This window comes from Sorex araneus, chromosome 6 (assembly GCF_027595985.1).
Source record: "Sorex araneus isolate mSorAra2 chromosome 6, mSorAra2.pri, whole genome shotgun sequence".
Lineage (NCBI taxonomy): Eukaryota > Metazoa > Chordata > Mammalia > Eulipotyphla > Soricidae > Sorex > Sorex araneus.
The window spans coordinates 152,216,894-152,240,108 of NC_073307.1; the positions used below are offsets into that span (position 1 = coordinate 152,216,894).

The following is a 23,215-nucleotide window of genomic DNA, read 5'->3' on the forward strand; positions in this document are numbered from 1 at the left end:
TTCTTCTGGCAACCATCTTGGACTAGAGCTGTTACCGACTGGATTCCACAGGATGTCAAAAGAATGCCTGGCTGCCCACCTAAGAGATGGTCAGACGTATTCATCAAGACCCTGAATGAATGGTTTGAGGCTCTTTGTTTTCCTGAAGTGAGCAGACTCCATTGGGCTACACTAACATGCAACAGGGATGAATGGAGACATTATTGGTGCCCACTCGAGCAAATCAATGAGCAACAGGACGACAAGTGGTACATATGATATAATATATAAGCCCCATTCTTCCATCTCCTCCTTCAAATTCAGTATTTCCTTGCTGAGTTTTAGTCTCCTTGATCTGTCAGAGGTTATAAAGAGGTGTTAAACTCTCCAACTACTGTCGTGTTACTGTTTTCCTTGAAGTGTATTAGCGGATGTTTTAAGTATATTGCTGGTCCCTTGTTGGTTGCATATGTGTTTAGTGGTGTGCTTTCTTTCTGCTGTACATACTTCTTGATTATTAAGAAATGACTTTGCTGTCTCTTGCAACCATTTTTAGCCTGAAATCTTTGTTGGTGGATATTAGTATGGCCACCCAGGCCTTTGCTTGGTAATTGTTTTCCAGTCTTTGACTTAGAGTCTGTGTTTGCTCTGACATCTCAAATGTATATCTTGTAGCAACAGAATATTGAATTCCGTTTTTAACCCATTTTGACACCTTGTGACTCTTGGTGCATTTAAGCCATTTACATTAAGATAAATTATTGTCATGGGTTTGGTGCCATCTTTCTGAAGAAGTTTTATGTGTTTGTGGGGTCATCTTGCTTTAAAGTAGCCCCTTCCATTCATCTTTCCAAATTGGTTTTGCATCAATGAAGTTCCTGGGTTTTTGTGAAGTTGTGTATCATTCCTTCAAATCTGATTGAGTCCAGCTGAGATAAGTAACCAGAGTGCCCGAAAACAGATGATTGGCTAAAGAAACTCTGGTATATTTACACAATGGAATACTACGTAGCTGTCAGAAAACATGAAGTCATGCCCACCGCCGAGATGTGATCCCAGGGGCCGCACGTGTGTGCGGCCTCTCCACAGCTGCACAAGGTTGAATCCAGACACAGCAAAACCTCTTTTGGCATGGGCAACTCCTCGAAGAATGTCTCCAGCCTGAGAACTAAGCCTCGGCCCTGTGCCCGCCCAGGAGGGGAAAGGTATTCTCTCTCTCTCTCTCTCTCTCTCTCTCTCTCTCTCTCTCTCTCTCTCTCTCTCTCTCTCTCTCTCTCTCTCTCTCTCTCTCTCTCTCTCTCTCTCTCTCCTCTTTCTCTCCAGGGAGGAAGGGCGTGGTGTCCGCCATATTATGACGACCGACGACCACAGATTGGGTTTTCAAGCCTGCAATGATCCAATATCTGGAAGAAATCTCCCTGGACTTAGTTTTTAAAGTAGAGAAATTCAAAACCGTGCGGCCGCAGCAGCGACCTCATTTGCCTTCACAGTAGGTCTGAATCTAGTGGGGTACTCCTAACAATAGTGAGGTTTGTGTTGAAATATTGAATGTAACCAAAGTAAACAGAAAGTAAAATGAAACTTATCAGTTACAAGGTGGGGGGTGGGGGGCGGGATCGGAGGTGAACTGTTTTTTTTTTTTTTTTTTTTGGTGGTGGTATGTGGGCACTAGTGAAGGGATGGTTGTTTCAGCATTGTATAACTGAGACCTAAGCCTGAAAGTATTGTTATCTTCCACATGGTGATTTAATAAAATAAAATTTTTATTAAAAAAAAAGTATTCCTTCATTTCATTAAGTCTTTTTACTACATCCCACTGTTGACGTAGGTCCAGAGGATTTCATTAGATAGGACTGATATAAATCTGAGATGTTCCTTTGTATCTAATTTCCTTCTCTGATCTTGCTGCTTTCAGTATTCTATCTCTACCTATGGTTCTTATACTTCTAATCCGATGTCTTGGAGTCTTTTCAACATGGTCTCTTTTATCTGGTACCCTTTAGGCTTCCTGAATCTGGATAGCTGCATTCTCCAGCCCTGGGGACTTTTTACCCACGGTGTCTTTGATTGTTACTTCCTCATTGGGCTTGCCTTCCTGTCCATCTGGTACTCTGTTGATTTCTATGTTGTTCCTCTTGAATGCATCCCATAGCTCTGTCTGCCTTCAATTTATTTTGAGATTTTTTCCATCTTCTGTTGCCTGGAGGTTTTCCACATCTCATCTTCAATTTCAATAATTCTGGCATCAGCCACTATTATTCTAGTATGAAGGACATTCACCATATTTTTTTATTTCACCAAAGTCTTTATTGATGACATTTCTGCTTGTGTTTTTCTTATTTCTGCTCTCATCTCCTCCTGTGTTTTATTGAATGTGCATTTCATTATTTCTTTGAGCTCATTAAAAACCATCACTATTTTGTGTCTGAATTCTTTATCAGAGAGATTATGTAAGTGGATATTACTTCAGAGGTCCTATCTTCCTCCACTTCTTGTGGTGGGGTTCTGTGCTATTTCAGCCTAATGCCTGTTAAAGTCTAGAGGTGATTCTTTCCAATACACTATCAGCATCCTTCCCCTAGACTCCCCTCCCCCATAGCCAGGGAGAACTCTGGGGGAAACTCAATGGGTGTTGGTGTCTTCTTGCCCTGACAAAGATATTCTCTTGCAATTTGGTGTCCCCTTATGTGGAGCCTCTCAAGCTGATTCAGGGAATGTCTTTGGCCTGAATGTACTACTATTTGACTGTTTCTTGCACTCAAGGCAATTTTTATGGTGTAGGGGGTGGGGCAGGGTGGATTCTTCACTGAAGTAGGGACTAAGCTACTATTGGCCTAATGTGGTTGGGAAACCCAGGCTTCCCTAGTGAAAGTTCAGTACAAGAAGCCAAGACATTGATCTAACAGGATAAGGAGGAGGAAGTTAGCTACTTAGAAAAGCATACCCATTGCTCTTCTGATCTGTGGGTGGAGTCAAGCATTAGCCCCCACCTTACCCATCCAGCCCCCATGGGAGTTATCACACAGAGTGTGTTCAAATCTCTCAGCAGGCTTTTGCTAGTTTGATTGCAGGAAAGTTCTTTCCTACAGTATATTTACAGAGTATTTAGCAGGAAGACCTTCTACCAAGAGCCTTCACTAGGAAAGTTTCTGCTCTGCAGCTGCTCCAACAATCCAAGTCACTCCGAATACCATGCCCACCTCTGGTCTAACCATTGTGGAACACAGCTATTTTGTAGGGGCTGGAGCAATAGTGCAGCAGGCAGATTAGTGCTTCTGCATTTTGTATGGTCCCCTGAGCACCACCAGAAGTAATTCCTGAGTGCAAAACCAACAGGAATTGCTGACAATCACTGAATGTGGCCAAACAAAACAAAACCACTACAAAAATTTTTCAAAGTGAAATGATTTCTGCACCCTGAACTTAGGTCAAACTATAAAACATTACAAGTGTTTCAGTGATTATTCATGGACCCTAACACAAATTTTTGTGGATATAGTAATTTGCTGGTTGTCGAACTCTGTATAAAAATTAAATTGTGTAATTTACATTCTTTTTATAAAGATTATTTCTAATGTTTTACTATTTATGAGATTCCATTATGCCAAAACAAATGGTTATAGTTTAGTCTCTTTGTTGTGTTATACCACAATAAGGAGAAGGAATCCAGAGTTCTGACCTCCATCAATGGTCAAGAATCAGGGACTCTGTCTCATTTGCCAAGGCATCAAAAATCAGATGGGCTGGACACGTAATGCGATTCAGAGATGACTGCTGGACTAGAGCTGTTACTGACTGGATTCCACGGGACGTCAAAAGACCTTGTGGCTGCCCACCAATGAGATAGTCAGACTTCTTCATCAAGATCCTGATTGAACAGTTTGTGGCTTTTCCTGTTCCTGGAGCGAACAGATATCATTGGGCTACACTAGCACGTGACAGGGACAAATGGAGACCTTACTGGAGCCCGCTTAGCAAATCGGAGATCAAGGGGATGACAAGTGATACAAGTGATATTAAATTTGTTAATTTGCAAGTTCTGCTACTATAATCATTGAGAGCCTTGAGCATATGTTTTTACTAATAGTTTGAAACAGTACATTTTTTATTGAACAAAACTTAGAATGATGTGAGGGAGGAGAAGGAGAGGGAATGTGTGTTCAAGTGAGAATATGGGTTTCTCCAAAGTGGAAAACCTTTAGAGATTTTAATAAAAGGCCGAAGGCACACTACAGATACACTCCTTAGGTATTATATAAACCTACTTAAATAGGTTACTGGAACTCTGTGTGTGTGTGTGTGTGTGTGTGTGTGTGTGTGTGTGTGTGTGTGTATTGTTGAAGGTTTCCCAAAAGATGTTCAGGAGATTCTTAAGTCTTGGCTATTGATCAGCTGGACCAGCAATATTGAATGTAATGGCTTGAGAAGTAATTGTTTCTTCAGCATATTAATAAAATATAAAAATTTTGGGAAAGAACTGAAAGAGACAGAAGGTTGAAGTAGATGCAAAAGGGCGACATGTCAATAAGTTGACATGTCTTTACTCTGGAAAAGTAAATGTTTTTACTCTGGACAAAGTCCTTACTCTGGTGCCAGACATAAAAGCAAGAAGCCAGGAAATTCATTAAAGTTATGAAGTCAAAGACCTCCATCATCCATCTACAATCTTTGAGTTGAGAGTTCCAATGGGAAAAACAAACAAACAAAAAAAAGTTTTTGATTAATGCTCTGGTAATAACATGAAAGATGGCAACTTATAAAATCAGTTTTTTAAAGGCTAAAAACCATACACCCAACCTCACCACTACCACCACCTGTTTCTGGGATTCAGCCACATCTCAACTTGGGATGTCTACTCTCAGCTCTCTCATCTGGAGAAAACTGTATTCTCTCTCTCTTTCTCTCTCTCCCTTTCTTTCTCTCTCTTTCCATATACATAAATGAATATATTTTACTTCACGATTTTTCTACTCCTGAAAATCTTTTCTGTGAGGGTAGTTGACTTATCAGTAAACTTGAGCTGAGACAAAGATTGCTTTTCCTTTTCTTGCAAAGAGCAATCACTCCCTCCATCATTCCAGCCTGAGCTCTGACTCTTTGAGAACTTGGGTGTTGCAACCAGTTCCAAAATTCTGAAGATTAAGTGGACCATGGGTATAGCATCACAGTGGCAAGGGGATTAATATCATGCTTGTGTCCATGCTCTGGAGGTTCTCATAATTGATCAATCCAAATCCCCCAATAACTAGTGAAGAAAACTAAGATTCATTGCTTGAGAGAGAGGTAGTAATGCCTCTTGAGACTGTTACCTTTCTAGCTCTCCACTTTAAACAAGACACACACACAATTGAAACATAATCAAAAACCTCATACAGCCCATTACTTTGTTCTCCTAGAATAACAATAATTATCCACATATTATTTTCTTGAAAAAGACTTCAAATAAAGTGAATTCCCTTGAGAACATAAAATTATGTAGCAGTTTCTAATGGAACAGATAATTAATTCCATTGAGGAAAACATACAGTGTTAACATAATTAGCTAATGAGAAGAAATGTGTGGATACCTCATATCCAGCTAGTCAATAATGACTATTAAACTTTTGTTTATGGTATAGTCTGAATTTTCTTTTTCAAACACAAGGAGATTAAAAATAGCTGAAGATGGTGAACTAAAGAAATAATTACTTTGCTTCTTTTCCCTTAGAGTATACATTTTGTTCTCACTTGGTTCATCATTAATACTATGAGTTGGTAATTAGTTAGTCTTAGGGTTTTTTGTTGTTGCTGTTTTTTAACTTGAGCTCACAGGGCTATGCAAACACCAAAGTGTCAGGGACCAGCCCCAGGTCAATGCATCTGAAGCAGTTTCTGTAAGGACTCAAAGAAGAGAAATAAAAGAAAAAACATGAAGTCAGCAGCCTGGAAGACTAAAGCCATAGTTATCCATCACATGCTTTATTCCGGTCTCTTAAACAAAAAATTCCTGGGGAGAACAAAGGAAAACACTTACATACATTTGTCCAGCTATGCTAATCTAACCAGAGCAAGCTTTCACATATCAAAGGGGACCAGTGGCTACAAGTATAAAAGTCTCTGAAGTGGATTTATCTCAAAGGAATTTCCACTGGGAAAGGTAGCAGAGATAAGAGAGGTTACAATGGTTCCCTACCAAAAGCCACCCCCTCCCCCGCCCATCCAGGATCCTGGCTTTCCATGAGCTAAAGTTTGTTTGTTTTTCATTCCTGAAAATAGAAATCACTTTTAATTGCTTACATTCTATGATAGAGTCATAAAAAGTCCTTTATATTTGATCATTATAATTTGACTTATTTAACCATTTCAGTTTTTTTCTAAAAGAACATTTGTAATTGATACTCTAATTTGGATTAAATAACTTACTGCTCAGTTTTAGCTTCAGAAGTGGTTTACAAACAGGACTTTGCTCAATGATATGTGCTAAGGTTGTTGAAATTCTGTAGCAGTTGGTATCCATAAGGTGTTTGGATGTGATCTTAGCTATAGCTATGGCACATAAGATTAATGGCATTAACTATGTTATATACTAAAAGTATCCAACAGTTACTACCCAGGAATCTCTGCTGATTCCAAACATCAGTTTCCTTTCCTCGGATCTATGGAGTGAAGCAGACAGAACCAAAAAACTATTTTGTTGAGTATTAATAAACATCTCAGTTTTGGATGGATATATTTCTTCAGCTAATATAGAATAACCTTTAGTCTCCATCAATAAAAATGCAGCTCCTTAAGAGATGAATTATTAAATAATTACAGTTGTCCATATTATTTTCTATTTTTCACTACTATCAGCCATGTCTGTCCTTGGATCAAACAGTTGCTAATTATGTTACAGTCTTATCAGCAGATCTCTGGAACCAAGTAGAATGCTTCCAGATGGTTCCAGAAAACACTTATCTAGTCAGACTCCTCCATTGATTTAACTAATCTTTTGAACTAGCATTTCCTTTTCCATAAATGTATGCATATCTGACACCAAAGGGGTAGAAGCCCTGGTTTTCAATGAAAAGGTCCAGGTCTCTAACATCAAATGAGTCAATTAATTTCCAGCAGAATGATATCTATGCAGCATTGTAGGCACTTTAAGGGAACCCACCAAATGGTGAGAAGAGAACAAAGTATAATTTACTTGCAGAAAAACTGGTGCTTCAAATGTCCCCAGATTCAATTAGAATATAAAGGTGAGGAAGACAGGTTCTGAGAAGTTGTGATCATCAAATTATTCTTGACACTTATTAATCTGGAGCAGAAAAACAGGAAATCCTGATGTATTTAATCAGAAAAGATGACATAAGTAATTAAAATAAAAGCAGTTCTTTATTTATGAGGGTAGTGGTAAGTTGATAAGACTTCTTTTAGATTAGTCTTCATGGACTTCATATTAATGCTCAGTAAATATTAATAATGGCATCCAAGAACAAAATATAAGTGGCAAAGTTGAATTTAGTGAACATGACATACTCAGTATTGTATCTATAGAATTTTTAGTTATAATAGCACATTTCCAATATATTATTATATATTTACTACTCCTGGATTTCAGAGGAGTAAGTAGGAACTTCTATTAAGACGCTGCTGGTACATGGAAAGTTATCATCATACTTGGCAAGCAAACCTGACTTCAATAATTGTCTTCTGTCTTTATACTCTCAATTGCTTGTTAAAAGTGAAATCATACTTTAGAAATGTTACACTGAATCGAAATGAGATTAGAGTTATTCTCTGATAAACATAACCAATAACAGTCTAGGGAGGTACAAAGATTGTTTCTGCAAAATAACAAAGTAATTTATTCCAACCTGTTTGAAGGGAAGAAAAAATGATCAATATGAAGAACTAATGGCATTCAGTGTAGAAGAGAGGTAAACAATAGAAAATATCAAAAGGCATGTTGATGAGTGAAGACAGAATTTGACTAAGCACCTCATGTTGAGCCTTCAGAATTTCTAAATAAATTGCTTGAGGCAGGAGAGTATGACGTTAGCCAGGGCATAGTTGTGTGTTCACTGTTTTTCTCAGGGCACCTTTTACATCCTTATTTCTTAAGCTGTAGATCAATGGGTTTAACATAGGTATGACAACAATGTAGAAAACAGAAGTCATTTTATCAGTGTCCATAGAGTAACTGGAGCTGGGTCGAAAATACATATAGAGAAGTGTCCCATGGAAGAGACCCACAGTGCTTAAGTGGGAGGCACAGGTAGAGAAGGCTTTGTATCTCCCTTCAGCTGTTTTCATTCTAAGGATGGTAGCTATGATGTAGCTGTAGGAGAGGAAGACAGTGAAGATGCTGCAGCCCAGAATAATGGTACCAAACAAGAACATTATTATCTCATTGAAGGATGTATCTGAGGTGGCAAGAGCAAGTAAGGGAGGAATCTCACATGCAAAGTGATTGATGGTATTAGATTTGCAGAATGATAACTGAAAAGTTAAGTAAGTTTGGATTGTAGAATTCATCCAGCCCATGGTGTAGCTGAGTAAAACCAACATGATACTGAGTTTCCTGTTCATGGCAATTGTATAAAGAAGTGGATTGCAAATGGCTATATAACGGTCATAAGCCATGACAGCCAACATGAGACATTCCGTATCTCCAAACATTTCTCCAAAATACAACTGAATCCAACAGAATTTATATGCAATGGTCTTTTCCTCAGATAAAAAATCAGCCAGTATCTTGGGAGATACACAAGAGGATAAACAGACATCACAGAAAGACAGATTACTCAGGAAGAAGTACATAGGTGTGTGGAGTCTGGAGTCCATCTTGATCAATAGGATCAATAGGATCATCCCCACAGTTGTGCCATAAACAAACAGAAAGCACACAAATAGGACACGTTGTACTTCCTGTTTGCTAGAAAGTCCTAAGAATACGAACTCAGCAAACACAGTGCAATTCTCCACCACCATGACCCAGTTTTGAAATCCTTGATTGTGTTGAAGAAATGAAAGTGCAAGGTTAGACTCATCTTTTTAATAATTCTAACTTTATTTTAGCAATAGAAAAATATTAATGCTTTTGAACATTTTAGATGAACTATACTGGAAACATGATAAAGCAAATGTAAATAAGTCTTGCTCATATTTGTATAATGTTCTACAGACTCTATACACTCATATTTATTCACTTGTGCAATTCCACTCCATGATACAATATTTATTTTAATTTTTGTTGCTTCTCTTTATATATTAAGAAATTCTTGACATTCGAGAATAGTTCTGAAACTAAATGGAGACAGATAACCAATGACTTTTCAAAATCTATTGTTTTAATTTTTCAAAAGAAGCATTTTCCTATAGCAGAACTACTTGAGATTTGTGGGCAGTTAATATATGCTCCTTTAATCATTGACATCACAAACTATGGATAGGTAGAACTGAAATAATTCAGTGGACTTAATAATCCCCAACTCTCCATCAGTCTCTGTGGTACCATTCGATCTCAGCAGACAGGAGACTGAGAATTCTGTGATTCAAGAAGCCAGCACTGTACAGGGTGGTTACTGCTGAATACTGGAATGGAAGGGGTTGCTACAAGGTGATACTTTGGAGTGGAAAGATAGACTGCCAGGAATCACCAGATTTTCTTCTGTAATGTGGTGTTTAAGGTATAGTAGGAATAATACTAGGATCTAATCTAGGGATATATATAAATATATATCCCATCATATATATTTATCATATATATAAATGATATATGTGCACTACATTCATGGAGTAGAAATAGAAACTACATGATGTACTGAGTAGCAGCAAATCAGGTACGTAAGACGTATAATAAAACTTTACCTATGTACACAATCCTATATCAAAGAGAGATGTATATCTGAATTTTTCTCTCTAACCCCATTCTCTAAGAGACTAAATACTATTTTTAAAATTTTTGGTGTTTTTTTTTTCTTCAACCTTTTTTTAGTTTAATTCACTTTGATTTAAAAGAAGGGAGAGAGGGGCTGGAGCGATAGCACAGCGGGTAGGGTGTTTGCCTTGCACGCCGCCAACCCGGGTTCTAATCCCAGCATCCCATATGGTCCAGGGGTAATTCCTGAGTGAAGAGCCAGGAGTAACCCCTGTGCATTGCTGGGTGTGACCCAAAAACAAAAAAAAATAAAAATAAAAAAATAAAAAAATAAAAGAAGGGAGAGTTCATTGAAATTTATTTTGTATATAATATTTGTTCCAAGGCCACATCCAGGCCCGGGATAATTAGAATAATTAGGGTTTATTCTCAGCTTACTCTTAAGGCTCACTACTAGCAGATCTAGGAGACACAAAGGGTTTTCGGCATCAAACCTGGGTCAGTTGCCAACACAGCAAATATTCTACCTGCTGTACTATCTCTCCAGAATTTCCACTTTTACATTTTAAACAGGTTTTACATATAATATCAGGCATGTCCTCCACATTTTGAGAAATTGATGCAAGGTAGAGTTGAAAGCAGATGAAAAAAAAACAATATCTGAATTGTTTAATGAACAACATACAAGTCTCAGAATCCTTTATGAAGACTTGTTTAAAAATACACCCCATATAGCCATGTCTTTTACAAATTATGTTCTTTGATAGTGAAAGATTTAAAATAAAGAACAACTAATAAATCAAAAGTCATATAAAGTACCTAGTCACTTTCACCATCTGTGGTTCTTTTTTTTATTTAGTTATAAATGTATATATGCAAATATATTAGATAAATGCAATTACTATAAATGCTTAATGTTAATAAATGCCTTTGGTTCTGTAAATAGGTTCCAGTACAGAAAAAGAAAAAAAAAGTAAGACCATTAGAATAATAGGATACAAACCAGAAAGGCATGGAGAAGTGTTAGTACTGAGCCAGAATTACTGACTCTGGTCCATGCAGTTCTTTTTGCAGCCTGGTGTAGCATTGCTTCCTTATTGACCTAGCTTATGTAGTCTATATATAGCCCCTGGGTATTGGCAGTTACTCTCAATTAGATCTTCTACACCAGATCTAATTATTTTGTTTATCACATGATGTTTTGCATTTGTAAGATGGTTACAGAGAAAACAATAATAGAGAGCAATTTAGAAAACGTTTATTTCCAGCATGCTTATTTGGCAATTGTATTGTGTTGGGTTAACAAGAATTCTTTATTGGGGCTGGAGCGATAGCACAGCAGGTAGGGTGTTTGCCTTGCACGTGGCAAACCCGGGTTCGATTCCCAGCATCCCATATGGTCCCCTGAGCACTACCAGGGGTAATTCTTGAGTGCAGAGCCAGGAGTAACCCCTGTGCATTGCTGGGTGTGACCCAAAAAGAAAAAAAAAAAAAACAAGAATTGTTTATTTCTAATTACTATACAAAGATTTATATGTTACTTTTATAATTTACAGAAAAAAATACAAAACTTCTCATAATAACATACTACACAGACACATATTCATCAATATTCTATGATAATTTCTATTCATAGAACTATGTGCAATGTTCTGAGTTTCATCCCTGGATTTTCCCTAACAACTTCATTTTTAAAAATTTTAATATATAATTTTTTAGTTTTCAATAAATACTTTTTGAAATGCATAAAAATGCTGACCATATCATAGAAATTAGGAGCAGTTAATTTTGCTATCTGTATTACTGAAATATATCTATATTTTATAATAATTTTAGAATTAATAAACATATCCAAATAAATATTAATAATTGATTGAATGTTTTTATTTATATAGATTAATGTATTCAATTTTATGTCTGTTAATAAACAGTTTCATAAGATTATTCATATTTTTAAAAATTTAATTCAATATTAAAAGTGATAAAAGTGATTACTTGTATCACTTTTATCAATGTTATTTCCTTGCTCATTGATTTACTCAAGCGGACACCAGTAATGTCTCCATTTGTCCCTGTCATGTGCATTCGGAGATGTTCATTCTGTTGAGAGCATATGGAACATCAGGAATTAGTCCATTTCTCATGAACATTGTCTTCATGAGATTCATCTGGAGTCTGACCTTTCCACACTCACGGTCGAAGTCAGCCAGCATTCATGCCACTTGGCTAATGTTTGGTGTTCTTAAAACAATGTCATCAGTGAAGCGGAGGTGATGTAGTTGCTGACCATCTATCTTCACTCAAATTCTTTCCCAACCAATCATCGCATGAAGTTCTTGAGGGTGGCACTGAAGAGTTTCAGTGAAACGTTATCGCCCTGCTGAAACCTTCTCTTTACGTGGATGATCACTTTCTTGTAGAATAGAGAGATCCTGAATGGTGAATCCATAATACAGCTCATGGAGGATCCTGATGTAATGAGTTTGAATGAACTGAATTCAATAACCTACTATTAAAAATGTTCACACCCAATTATTTTTAGAGTAATTATATTGAATGACTTTTAAGGGCAAATAGTTAACTTTCAATAAAAACATTTGTTTCTTTTTTGTTACAAACATATATTTATATTATCTAATTAAAAGAAAAATATCATATGATCTACTACCTAAAATAATATGAGTTTTTAAATTAGTTAATTCATTCGTTTTTTGTGACATACAATACCTTGTTCAATTTACCAGGGCTAATTCTTTATATTCTCTATATCACTGTCATCCCTCTGCTCATTGATTTGCTCGAGCGGGCACCAGTAACGTCTCCATTGCAAGACTTGTTTTTGGCATATCTAATACAGCACGGGTAGCTTGCCAGGCTCTGCTGTGCAGACTCGATACTCTCAGTAGCTCGCCGGGCTTTTCGAGAGGGTCAGAGGAATCGAACCTGGGTCTGCTGTGTGCAAGGCCCTATCCGCTGTGCTATTGATATGAAGGCCAGATATATAGTACAGCAGGTAAGATATTTGCTTCTACGTGTCATTTTGTTTGTTTGTTTGTTTGTTTTTCCCGGGGGCGGTTTCATACCCGGCAATGCTAGTGGTTGTTCCTGGCTCTGCACTCAAGAAGAATAACTCGTGATGATGGTCGGGGATTTTTGGATCCAACCTGGGTAGGCCACATGCAAGGTAAATGCCCTTTCCACTGTACTATTTCTCTAACCCCTGCTTTCCACACATTAAACTTCGGTTCAATTCCTATCTCCACATATGGTCCCTAAAAACCTCCAGGAGTTATTTCTGAGCACAGAGCAAGGAATAATTCAGTCCCCAAACCAAAAATCAAATTTTTAAAAAATCTAATATCAATAAAATTATGCATATATAATTTTTTCACCCATGGGTTCCTTTATTATTGAATGACTTTTAAAGACAGAGATTTAACTTATAATTAAGATAATTTACTTTATACTATAACCATATTTTATATTTTCTAATTAAAACATTATAGTAATTACTATTAATTGCATGTACTAAATATCATGAGTATATTCAAAAATATAATTAACTCATGAAAAAATGAAATCCCAAAATGATAAGCTTATGTCTATATTTTAATAGAAACTTTCATAAAATCTATAGAAATTTATATAACTTTAGTATCTTTTTATGTTTTAAAAGATAATCACCTCAAATACAGCTACAATGATGTTGTGGGTTGATTTTGAAATGAAAAGTGAAAAGTCACAAAATTAATTGCCTGTAGACACCAGTATATCTGTGACATCTGAGAGATCAGATAGATCATTCAAATCCTACTTCTAAATAAAAATAGTATCCCACATGACTGAGGATACAAACAAATTGGAAAATAGCTTGGAAGACAGTCTTGTCTTTGCATCAACTGGACAACTGGACATCATTATTGATGTGAAGAATTAGTGATAAGAAGAGTGGCTGCACCACACTATTATACTGTCACTGTCACTGTCATCCCATTGCTCGATTTTCTCTATTGGGCACCAGTAACATCTCCATTGTCAGACTTGTTATGGTTTTTGGCATATCGAATATGCCAAGGGCAGCTTTCCAGGCTCTCCCATGTGGAAAAGATAATCTTGGTAGCTTGCCATGTTCTCCGAGAGTGGCGGAGGAATTGAACCCGGGTTGGCAGCATGCAAGACATTAAACAAATAGAAAATAAAAACATTGCTCTCTATAAATTGTAGGATAACATTGGTTTGTCCTTCCTCCCTTGCGACAACGAGTTTAGGTTTAAGTGCTCTGGAGACACGCCCATTCCTTTGTTTATCTGTAAACTCTTCTCCACACCCTCCTTCTCAACCAGTTAATCACCTTTTCCCTAATCAGATTCTGTTAGCTTGTAAGACCAGGTCCTTCTAAGGACTCTGAACTTATATTGTAAGTTAGTGTCTTTTGCATAGTTTACCTTAAAGCAAAGTCCTTTCTGTATGGACACAGGAAGACAGTTAATATTATGCTTTGTAACTTGGAAGCTGATTGACTCCAATAATATTTACTCCGGAGCGTCTTGACTCAGTTGCCCTTAGTTCCTAATACTCTAAAAGCAGGGTCCTGACGAGGGACAGAATGGACCCAGGGCAAGCTGTGAGCTACTCTGGCATTGAAATAGGCTAGGCCAAAGCACAACAATACTCAATTGTAACTTGAGAGTATGGTCATAGACAAATGCTGTCATGATCCAAAAGTAATGACGAGACTAGGACCCTGCTGGGGTTAGGAAGATTAACCTGGCCTGACAACTGTGGTCTGGAATGCATAGTGAGATGTCCTCAGGAAGAACCAAACTTTAAGGTTATATCTCTTACGTGCTCATACAGAATAACATTGTTAGAAATATTAGAAGTCGATTTACTACAACTATGTAAGTGGATTAGTAGCTGAGGAAAGGAGAAAGTGACACACACTTGTTCGGATCCCACCCTTGAGCAGATCTCCTAGTAATCTCCTTAAATGAGATTTTGTCCTTGAGGAGTGGTCTTACCTCTCTCTGTTGATTTGTTAATGTTCAGACCCACCTTTGTGTTACCACCCTATGTGATTGCTATATAAACTTAAGACTGTAAGATCTGGGGGCGCAGGAGAGAGAAGCAGAATGGGAATGGAGATTGGAATAAACTGCAACTGATACCGACCAGCCTGGAACTCATTCCTTCCTTCACCTGCCCATCTCCATCAGCCTCCCTGGGGTGGGGGAAGTGGCGTGAGACTACTGAACGCGGATGGTGGGAGAGATAGAGCCCCACTGGCCCACTGTTTGTTTGTGAACACAAAATAAACCTTCTGATTTTTATAATTGTGAGTGATGATCTCTAAAACATATATTTATTAACATTTTATCACATGTGTGAATTCATCAGTGTGTGCTTATTAAATTAGGTTGTTATGTGTTCTTTATATGCCTCGGGATTACTATAAATATTAAAAAGCAATTGCCTTGGTTGATCTTTATCTTGCACAACATTTTTAAATTTTCTCTTGCCGTATAAAAAGCCAGAATATAATTCATGAATATTCAGTTGAATAATATATATTTTAGAAAAAAGATTTTTAGTGGCAATTGTTAGGGTCTTTTAACAATGGATGTCCTTAGTTTAATAATCCCAGAAGTAATATACTAATATATCACTGTATCACTGTCATTCTGTTATTCATCAATTTGCTCGAGCAGGCTCCAATAACGGCTCCATTCATCCCTGTCACATGCTAGTGTAGCTTGATGGCATATTGGGGCCTCTTTCAGGATCAGGGGAATGAGGACCGTCATTGTTACTGTTTTTGGCATATCAAGTATGCCAGGGGTAGCTTGTCAGGCTCTGCCATGCTGGCGGGATACTCTCGGTAGCTTGCCGGGCTCTCTGAGAGGAACAGAGGCTTTTGGGGCGGCTTCTCGTCACTTTTTCTGGTTTTCCCAGTCTGCCGAATGTAAGTTTTTGGTCGACTGGCAAGTTGTAACAATCTGCACATGATAAACATGCACCTATCTGTGTTTCTGGGCAGCCCCTGGGACATCTGCAGCCTCAGGTTGATCTCTTTGAGGTTGATGGAGTGCTCCCGGAGGTTGTTGAGCAGCTGGCAGAGCAGGACCCTAGCGCAGGACCCTATCGTGGAACACCTGCTCCAAGTCCCAGGTTACCTGGTGGTTGGCAGACAGCACCCCACAGTGGATGAGCCACTTCATGCACTGCTATCACAGCTCTACGTCTGACAGTGCTGCAACTTGGCCCGGCTGGGGCAGGTGGCGATGCTGCGGCCACCACCGTGGTTTCTCTGTGCCTCACCAATGCCATTCTGTCCGAATCTTGCAAAGCAGCTGGCGATGTCTGTCAGGAATCATCCGTAGAGTTCCAACAGGGATCACACGTAGAGTTCCATGCCTGCCTGGCATGCTGAGCTGCATGTTGTCTAACGCAAGATGGTGAGCTGGGTTCTGGAGAGCACGAGAGGTTTGGGCGGTGTTGGCGCCATCTTGCCTCCAATCAAATATGGTGTGGTATTATGGAAAATGAGGAGGGAGTGTCTTATGATGTGTCGCACAGCTGCTTTTGTGGCTGCATGGTTTAGGAATATGTTCACTCATACCTGAAGCTCGGCCTGAGCATGCGGAAAGTGGCCTGGAGCATGGCGGTGTTTGGGTTGTGGAGATCGGCTGCTGGGGCTGGGTCCCTTAGGGTGGGAAAAGCTTTCACCTGGCCCCCTTCTGGGGCGTCCAAGTGAAAACAGCCTGTAGCAGAGACCAGTGGCATGGTTACGGGGGCCTCATTTTATGCTCCCTTCCGGGAGAAGCAGCTGTGAGTTCTCTAATGTATACATGTGGAATATCAAGATAAGTCAAATATTACATAACTCAGGAAATAGCCAATAATTTCCTACCAAGTAAATCTGATAAAACAATGTTATTTGTGGTAACTAAAAGTCTTCCCACCATTATCTTCTCTGGTTCATGTCTGGAGGAACAGATTCATCCTTGACCATTTTTGTTGATTTCTTCCATAGTCATTTGATCCCTACTCTCCAGTTGCCAGATTACCAAATTTATCATTTGTTTTAGGAAAGAGCCAATGTTGAATTTATAAACATAGCTGTCTCTCCAAATTACATAGACTCAATTTTCCTTCCCAGTAAAATTTGGAGCATGGTTGATAAATATTGCTGAAAATTTCAACTTTTTTTAAGGGGTTCAGTGGCAAGGGGCATACTGGCAAAATACAGGTGTAACGTATGTCTCTGCACTCAAGAATTACAGTGTTTGGGGTAGGAGGATCACACAAAATACCAAAGATCAAACCCAGGTCAGATGAATGCAAGGTAGTGCCCTGCTTGCTATACTACCTCTCCAAACCCCAAAGTTTGGTGGTCTAAATCAATTTCCAAAGGAATGTATGCCTTATTAAAGAATGGTTCTTTTTCATCATGGAAGGAGCGAACATAACATGGGGTTTAAGACATAAGAGACAAAAATGTGAGGGGAAAGAAAATCGCTTCACCTACCTGCATTCCATGCTGCCACTTATAATCCACAGCACTGTAATCATAATGCCATATAGAAAACTGTCTACTTATAACTTCTTTTTTAGAAAATGATTTTATCTCCAGTGACAGAGTCATTTTCTATGTATAGTTTTTGATAATGGGATCAGCAAAAACTGATCTATGGACCTTAACACAAATTTGTGTTAGTTATTATAGTTATTATCGTTTTACATAGTTTTCAACAGCTGTATATAAATACATCTGTTAAAAAATCTATTAACTCTCAGGGCTGGAGCGATAGCACAGTGGGTAGGGCATTTGCCTTGCACATGTCCAATCCAATCTGGGTTTGATTCACAGCATCCCATATGGTCCCCCGAGTATTACCACCGGGAGTAATTCCTGAGTGAAAAGCCAGGAGTAACCCCTGTGCATCGCTGGATGTGACCCAAAAAAAGCAAAAAAAAAGAAATCTATTAATTCTCTTTCCTATTGATTCACTTCATCCCAAGGATCCAGGAGAAATTTGGTCCTGACTCATGATCTCTTGCAAAGAACTAAGGACACTGTAGTCCACGCACTTGTGAGAAACAAGTCTGACTCTAACCCAAGGAAAAGAAGCAATAGTTGCAATGGGCTGTTTGGGATACTTCTTTCATGGCATAAGCCAAAGACTAAGGACAATGAAGATGAAGGCAAGTTAGAACCTCTTTCCAGGAGATTCTAATCTGTCCCTAGTGTACCACTCTCATATCATAGTGTGGGACTGCGGAGGAAAGTTCCCTTCACAGATAGTTCTTTGGCAGCTTAAAGCCATCATGGTGATCCATAGAATTTAGGATGCACAAAAAAGTTACCCTATGATTCTAGAATGCAGTACCCTTTAGAGGACAGTAAAAGAACAGTTGAGTTGAAATTAGGAAAGATAAAAAAAACACAACTCATCAAGGGACCAGAGACATAGTATATAGAATAAGACCCTGCACACAACCAACCCAGGTTGGATCCCCAGCAATCATATTATGACTTCCTGATTCCCCACCAGGAATATCCTTGAATGCAAAGCTCAGAAGAGTGAATCTTGAACACAAACAGGTTTGATCCACAAAAACAAGAATTTATGGAGGTTCTCTTAAGTTTCGGTTAATTTGTGAGTGATGAACTAAATCAGTTTAGGTAAATATTTGTCTATAAGTTGCTTCTAATATCTAAAAAGTTGTACACAGTATATGCTTTGTTTTAGTATCATGGATACTAAGAACATAAGTTACTTCTTTATAGTGAGAGGATAGTTTTTTTTATTTTTTTAAGTAAATCATCATGTTTTATTAACTAAGTTTTAGGAATGTTATAAACAGGTAGGGAATTTTATTATGTGTGAAGGTTAATTCCCTTCTGAAAGTTTCTTTACAAAATGTGTGTATGTCCCGTATTAGCATGAATAATAAGCCCTCTTGAAGGAGGTGGCACCAGGTACTGGAAAGAACATATTAGTGAAAAATAGGCCTTTAAGATATTTTACAATTGCTTATTAAGTTGTTGGTATGTTCATAAAATTCATAGGGGGCCATAATAGGAGGGATCATATCCTTAAGTCTGTGGTAAAGTGGGATAATGTGTCTTTTGTTCCAAGTTTAAGATCAGGCTAAACTCACTGTACATGGCCAAGTTGAAACAATGACTTTGGAGAGAGATTTTGTATATTAGTGAATAAATCATCTTGTGAAACACACTCAGGCCATGCAATATCCCATGTTCTGCCATATGTAAGCATAGGCAGGAAAGCCAGTAGAACTGTAGATAAAACCAGTGTGAGCCTACCAGTACTTTAGAATCCTGAGGTGATATTAAAAATTTTATTAAAATGTAACAGGAATATAAAGGGCTTTTGCTTTCCCACTAATAATGGCTTTCTGCTATGTTCTCTGTCGTACACACTCTGTTCTTATACTCTTCTAATGAAGCTAAATAAGCAAAATAAATCTAATAAATAAAAAGATATAAAATGCATGTATGTGCAAATTATATATTCACTTCCATGAATAAAATGTACATTTAAATAAATGCTGCATATATATATTTACCTGGCTGATGTTATGAATGGTAGGTATATGTGAAATATAAGAATAAGACATAGGCATTACTCACTTAGATACTTACGTAGATTATAACTAAAGCAATACAATTCAATTATTATCCAAGATACATGAAGAGCTTAAGACAAATAGACTAAATTGCTTGCTGTAAATCAGGAATTTGTAGTATAGAATTTAATTGTTCTGATTGCTGAAGCTCCAGTCATTTGAGTAAATAAATGAAAGGTAAAATAATGTCAGCTTGTTTATAAAAGCCAAAAAAATTAGGCTAATGTAGATATAACTGTAATCACTTGATAATCCTTGCACTGTTTTCCAACTTGTAAACTCATAAGAATTTTCTGATTTTTTATGATTTCTAGTAATATGAATTAACATAGGAGTATCTTTTTGAAGTATACTTATAGGGAGATAAAAATAATTGAAAGAAAATTACTCTGAACTATAATTTCTAATCATAACATAAGAATATATACAGATTTACTGGTTGAAGTAGGTAGGGGTGAGTGTTCTAGTACACTTTATACTAAAGGTATTGAAAAGAGAACTAAGAACAGAACACATATTAGAAACTTTTAATAAGACATGGCATACAGTATATTTACATTACCTATTAATATGAATGAAGAGTTCTAGATAGGTGCATAGTAGGACAAATAAATAATTATGCCCCAGTACTCATTGATATTCTGAAATCTCTAGATTGTATTGGGTGTCTGAGATAAATTTTAACACTAATTATGCATCCAATCCATCATTTAAAAATTCACTTTTTTTTCAAAAATTTACTATTCATCTCATATGGGTCAGTTTCTGGCTTGTATCATTAAAATATACTAAAAGGAAAAACATGTAAAAATCAGTAAGTGTATTAGGTAAATAACATGATATATTTCCCACTCTATTTAAACCAAAAGATCTTAAGTGTTTCAAATATGATTTTATCTCCTATATGGATTATGTAGTAGATACAATTTTATTCATGAGGTAGGAATATCATCCAGGCAAAGAACACTTAGATTGCCTAGCATTTATCATAGAACATTTATGCTTAAAGTGGTGTTTTTAAATATCTGAAACAAATAGCATAAATTGAAATTAAGTTCTTCCTAAAAGAGGAATATTGAAATTTGAAAAGTTTCTATTAAAACCATTATAGAATTATAATATTTGCAAGAATTTATAACTGACTTCATCACACTTTTTTAAGAAATAGTTTTCTCAGTGCTGCAATTACGTCCTTGTTCCTGAGGCTGTATATCATGGGGTTAAACATCGGAGTCACTATAGTGTAGAAAAGAGAGAACATCTTATCACTTAATGCAGAATGACTGGATTTAGGTCTTAAATAATTAATAGTAATAGACCCAAAGAATAAAAGCACAACTATGAGATGGGAAGAACAGGTAGAAAAGGCTTTGAAGCGGCCGGTGGCTGAGGGCATCTTGAGAATGGTGGAAATGATTTTGACATAAGAGCCCAAGATCAGTAGAAAAGGAACAAAAGCAAAAAAGATAGCAACTAAATAGACACACATCTCATTAAGAGAAGTGTCCCCACAAGCCAGCTTGATCAGTGGGGGTATGTCGCAGAAGTAGTGGTTGATTTGGTTAGAACCACAGTAAGGCAGAAGGAACACCTGACAAGTTTGCCCTATTTGGACTGGCATTCCGCTGATCCAGGCAGCAACAGCCAATCTGATGCAAGTCTTATGGTTCATAACTACTGGATAATGCAGTGGCTTGCAAATGGCCACGTAGCGGTCATAGGCCATTGTAGCCAGGAAGAAACATTCAGTGGCTCCCAGCATATGGAAGAAGCACAACTGGGTGGCACACTCTAGCTTAGAAATTTTTCTATCCTGTGTCCACAGGTTCTTCAACATTCTAGGCATAGTTACAGACACAAAACAGATTTCCAATGCAGAAAAATTGGCCAGGAAAAAGTACATGGGTTTCTGGAGTTCTGTGTCAAGTCTGGTAAGTATGATTATGAGGCTATTTCCAGATAGGATAATCATGTAAATGATGGAGAACAGTGTGAATAGTAGCCCTTGGAGGTTTGGAAGGTCATAAAATCCCAGGAGGACAAATTGCGTCACCATGGAAACATTATCTTCTGATGTCTTCTCATTGTCCTTCATCTGTAGGAATGAGTGAGTCATGGTTACAATCTCCTTCACTTTTCTTGATTTTTGTTTTTAATATGAACTCATGATGCTATCTCTTTAAATTTTCCCAATTCTTGATATGACAAGTAAGTGCAAGGTGTTCTTAAAATGTGGTAAAATATATTTTCCCATTAGCATTAATCCTTAAAAATAAGTTCATTTGATTCTTTTGTTTCAGCTCAGTTGTCATTTTAAACTCTGAGATTTCTTATTGTAAATTCACTGAGCACAGAATGATACACAATCTCCTAATTTCACAATCACATAGGCACAATCATGGAAATGACTCTATCTTTTGAGTTTGTTTTGCTTTAGGGACACATTTGGTGGTGCTCAGGGGTTATTCCTGGCTCTGTACTCAGGAATGGTTCCTGGTGTTCCTCAGGAGACCATGTGGGATGCCCAGTATCAAACCCGTGTCAACTGTGTGCAAAGAAACTACACTGTCCCCCCGCACTGTTGCTCAGCTCCATGATTCTATCTTTTTAGTGATAATTTTACATCCTGTTCTCTCAGTTATGTATTAAGTCAAACTTAATTGTATCACACAAGCAAATCAAAAGAGTCTTGAAGAATGACCATAATTGATTATTTTTGTTTATCTCTCAGCGCTCAGGGCTAACTCCTGTATCTGTGATAAGCAATTACTCTGGATGCTGCTTGGAGGAATACATGTGGTGCTGGAAATTAAAACCAGGTCAGCACAGGCAAGGCAAGCCACGGTACAATCTCTCTGGTCACTGAACATAATTCAATTTTATTCATTTATCTATTTATTTATTTATTGCTTTTTGGGGCCACACCCTGTGATGCACAGTGGTTACTCCTGACTCTGCACTCAAGAATTACTCCTGGCGGTGCTCAGGGGATCATATGTGGTGCTGGAAATTGAACCCGGTCGGCCCGGTGCAAGGCAAACACCCTACCCACTGTGCCATTGCTCCAGCCCTGAACATAATTAAATTTTAACTGATGGCTATTTTGTGGTATTTCCAAAGTCTGGTTTTATTTTGACACTCATGTCTATTTGTTTCTTTCTGTTTTTTTTGTTTGTTTGTTTGTTTTATACCCAGTGGCATCTTGACTTACTGCTGGCTCGCTACCCAGGTAATTCTTGTGAGACACAGGGCTCATGTAGAGGGCCAGGTATCAGACTAAGTTCATTTGCAACAACTCACCCCAGCCTCCTCATTTTGACATTCTTAAACTTTAGATATCTTATGATGAAAAATTTATAGACTAACTAATAACTTAATGTTAACTCTAAAACTGTGTATTTCGAATGAAGGTCTACAAATTCAGCATTTATACATTTTTGGTGAGGGTGAGCGGGAGTCGAGGGCCATACCTGGCTATGTTCAGAACTGACTCTCAGCTCTGCTCTCAGATATCAGACCTGGCAGTGGCATTTATATATTTTTAGTCTGATTTTTCAATGAGAGAAAAAGAATTCTGTACTAGAAATTCCATTTTTCTAACCTAAAATATTCAAGAGGCAAGTCATCTAATATTTGTCAGTAAGACAGCAATCCTATGTTGAACGCAAAAGAGACATCAACCACAATTTGCCTGAAATGTGTCTTCCTCTACTCACATTTTTACTAACTGCCGTTTTC

At 37.6% G+C, this 23,215-nt stretch overlaps 2 protein-coding genes across 2 annotated transcripts; both read right to left on the reverse strand.

Annotated features, from left to right (window-relative positions):
- Positions 1-7,998: 7,998 nt before the first annotated feature.
- LOC101556131 (olfactory receptor 1019-like) lies at positions 7,999-8,934 on the reverse strand. Its single transcript, XM_004621651.2, has one exon. The coding sequence runs from the start codon at positions 8,932-8,934 to the stop codon at positions 7,999-8,001; it is 936 nt and encodes a 311-aa protein (XP_004621708.2).
- An 11,690-nt stretch (positions 8,935-20,624) lies between these two features.
- LOC101556408 (olfactory receptor 10AG1-like) lies at positions 20,625-21,578 on the reverse strand. Its single transcript, XM_004621652.3, has one exon. The coding sequence runs from the start codon at positions 21,570-21,572 to the stop codon at positions 20,625-20,627; it is 948 nt and encodes a 315-aa protein (XP_004621709.1). The 5' UTR covers positions 21,573-21,578.
- Between the last annotated feature and the right edge of the window lie 1,637 nt (positions 21,579-23,215).